Genomic DNA, 2500 nt, shown 5'->3' with positions numbered 1-2500 from the left:
TCTTCTTCCTCAATACTCACCCCCACCTGCCTGCACGTGACTCCACCCCTCAGCCACTATCCACACCCTTTGTGTGAGTGTGTAGGCCAGTGCGTGTGCTGAAATTAATGCTTACGTATCTAAATCACTTGGCAGTGAATAGACAATAAACCGAGTCTCTTTCTTTCTTACACACACACACACACACACACACACACACACACACACACACACAGTGGAGTGATGGCCCAGAGGTAACGCGTCTGCCTAGGAAGCGAGAGAAACTGAGCGCGCTGGTTCGAATCGCGGCTCAGCAGCCGATATTTTCTCCCCCTCCACTAGACCTTGAGTGGTGGTCAGGACGCTAGTCATTCGGATGAGATGATAAACCGAGGTCCCGCGTGCTGCATGCACTTAGCGCACGTAAAAGAACCTACGGCAACAAAAGGGTTGTTCCTGGCAAAATTTTGTAGAAAAATCTACTTCGATAGGAAAAACAAATACAATTGCATGCAGGAAAAAATACAAAACAAATGGGTGGCGCTGTAGTGTAGCGACGCGCTCTCCCTGGGGAGAGCAGCCCGAATTTCACACAGAGAAATCTGTTGTGATAAAAGGAAATACTTTATACAAAGCCGGTACAAAAACAAATACAAATAAACATAAACATACACACACTCTCATTCGCTCACTCACTCGTTTGCAACTAACGACATAGTGTGTGTGTGTGTGTGTGTGTGTGTGTGTGTGTGTGTGTGTGTGTGTGTGTGTGTGTGTGTGTGCAGTCTAAACGCCGCCAAACCTCCATACAAAAGCGGACCACACTGTGGAGACTGCCCTGACAACTGTGATGCCAGTGGAAAGTTGTGCGGTGGGTCGTTCATTAATTCCCTCACTCAATCATCGTTAATGAATTCAATTATTCACTCTCGCTCACTCACCCGTCCACACATCCGTTCATTCGTTCATCCGTTCATTCGGCTGTGTTTACGTTTAGTTACCTGTTTATGCTTTTTCATTCATTCATTCATTCAATTCTACATTAATTCAGCCATTTGTTCATTCTTTCTTTCGTTTGCTGTTACATTCATTCAGATGTTTAGGCATTTTAAATCATTAATTCATTCAATATTACAACCATTGAGATGTTAAATCATTTTAAGTCATTCATTCGTTCAGTGTTACATTCATTCAGATGTTTAGGCATTTTAAATCATTAATTCATTCAATATTACAACCATTGAGATGTTAAATCATTTTAAGTCATTCATTCATTCATTCAGTGTTACATTCATTCCGCCATTTGTACTTTCTATGATTAGATGTGAAACTGTGCTACAGGGCTGTAATCGCCGCCTCCGATCATGGTATATGTTGTTGTTCAGTTATCTGTGTCGATTTATCGATTATCAGTTTGGGTTAAAGGCCGAAATTAAAAACAACAACACAAAAACAAAAACAAACAAACAACAAACAACCCCCCCAAAAAACAAAAAAACAAAAACAAAACAAAACAAAAAACAACCAAAAAAACAAAAAAACAAACAAAAAAAACCGAAAGGAAATAACAAGACAACAAAAAAACACAATTCTGAAAACGAATAAGGAAAAGGAATACAGACATATCGATAGATAGATAGAAATAAATATAATTACAAAAAAAAACCCCCCAAAACAAGAAAACAAAAAACAAACAAACAAATAAAATAAATAAATAAATAAATCGGTAGACAGACACAGATAGATGGATGGATGGATAGACAAAGAGTAAAAGGGAAAGGAAAAAAAAAAAGACGAAAAGTTCAGAAAAAGCAATAAAATATTGGCCCTGACATGATTATGAATAAGAGAAAGACGTGGAGACAAACAACATATACGAACAAGAACACAATGCTGTACATACCTCAATTCATCTTCCAGTCTCAGCATCGACAGTGCATCTGTTTCAAACTTCGCAACAACAAAAAGTCTATGATGTATGTAACCTGGGTGGGATCAGCTTCTTGGCGTCATTATAATTGGCTCATTATACAGTTTACTCAGTGAACAGATGACGAAGCTCTTCCATAAAATGTCTCGACGACTATCCTTCACAGCTCCTTTGCCGCAGCGACTGGAAGAATATTTCTCGAAGTGATAATGAACTCTCGAACGTGTCACAATTCCGTCACACTTTCCCAAGGTTAAAGAAAGAAAGAACGAAAACTCGCTGTGATCCAGTGGCTCGATCATTCATTGGCAGCGTTGGAAATTAGTGTGTGTCTGCTGTCGATCGATGAACTTGGGTGTATGGAACACACAGTCACATAAAGAAATAATTTCTCAAAGCGAGCTGTATGTTTTGAAACAACACACATTTCAGACATTTATTTATGTACGCTTACAGTTAACTTCATCACGTTTTTTGCGCCTTATACATATTATTAGTAGTGGTAGTAGTAAATTTTTTTTAATGTATTTATCTATTATTTATTCACCCTTTTTTTCTACAAAGGCCTGACTAAGCGCGTTGGGTTACGCT

General features: G+C 38.8%; 1 protein-coding gene across 1 annotated transcript in view; it reads left to right on the top strand.

Moving 5' to 3' along the window:
- The window catches only part of LOC143297371 (cysteine-rich venom protein Mr30-like), a 20435-nt gene that overhangs the window by 10447 nt on the left and 7488 nt on the right, over positions 1-2500 (top strand). The window contains exon 7 of the mRNA XM_076609679.1: positions 765-850. Coding sequence (XP_076465794.1) covers positions 765-850 — 86 coding nt within the window. The remainder of the gene's footprint in view (positions 1-764; positions 851-2500) is intronic.

The sequence above is a fragment of the Babylonia areolata genome, chromosome 22 (genome assembly GCF_041734735.1).
Source record: "Babylonia areolata isolate BAREFJ2019XMU chromosome 22, ASM4173473v1, whole genome shotgun sequence".
Taxonomy (NCBI): domain Eukaryota; kingdom Metazoa; phylum Mollusca; class Gastropoda; order Neogastropoda; family Buccinidae; genus Babylonia; species Babylonia areolata.
Note: the sequence above shows the minus strand (reverse complement) of the source record. Positions and strands in the feature narration are given on the sequence as shown.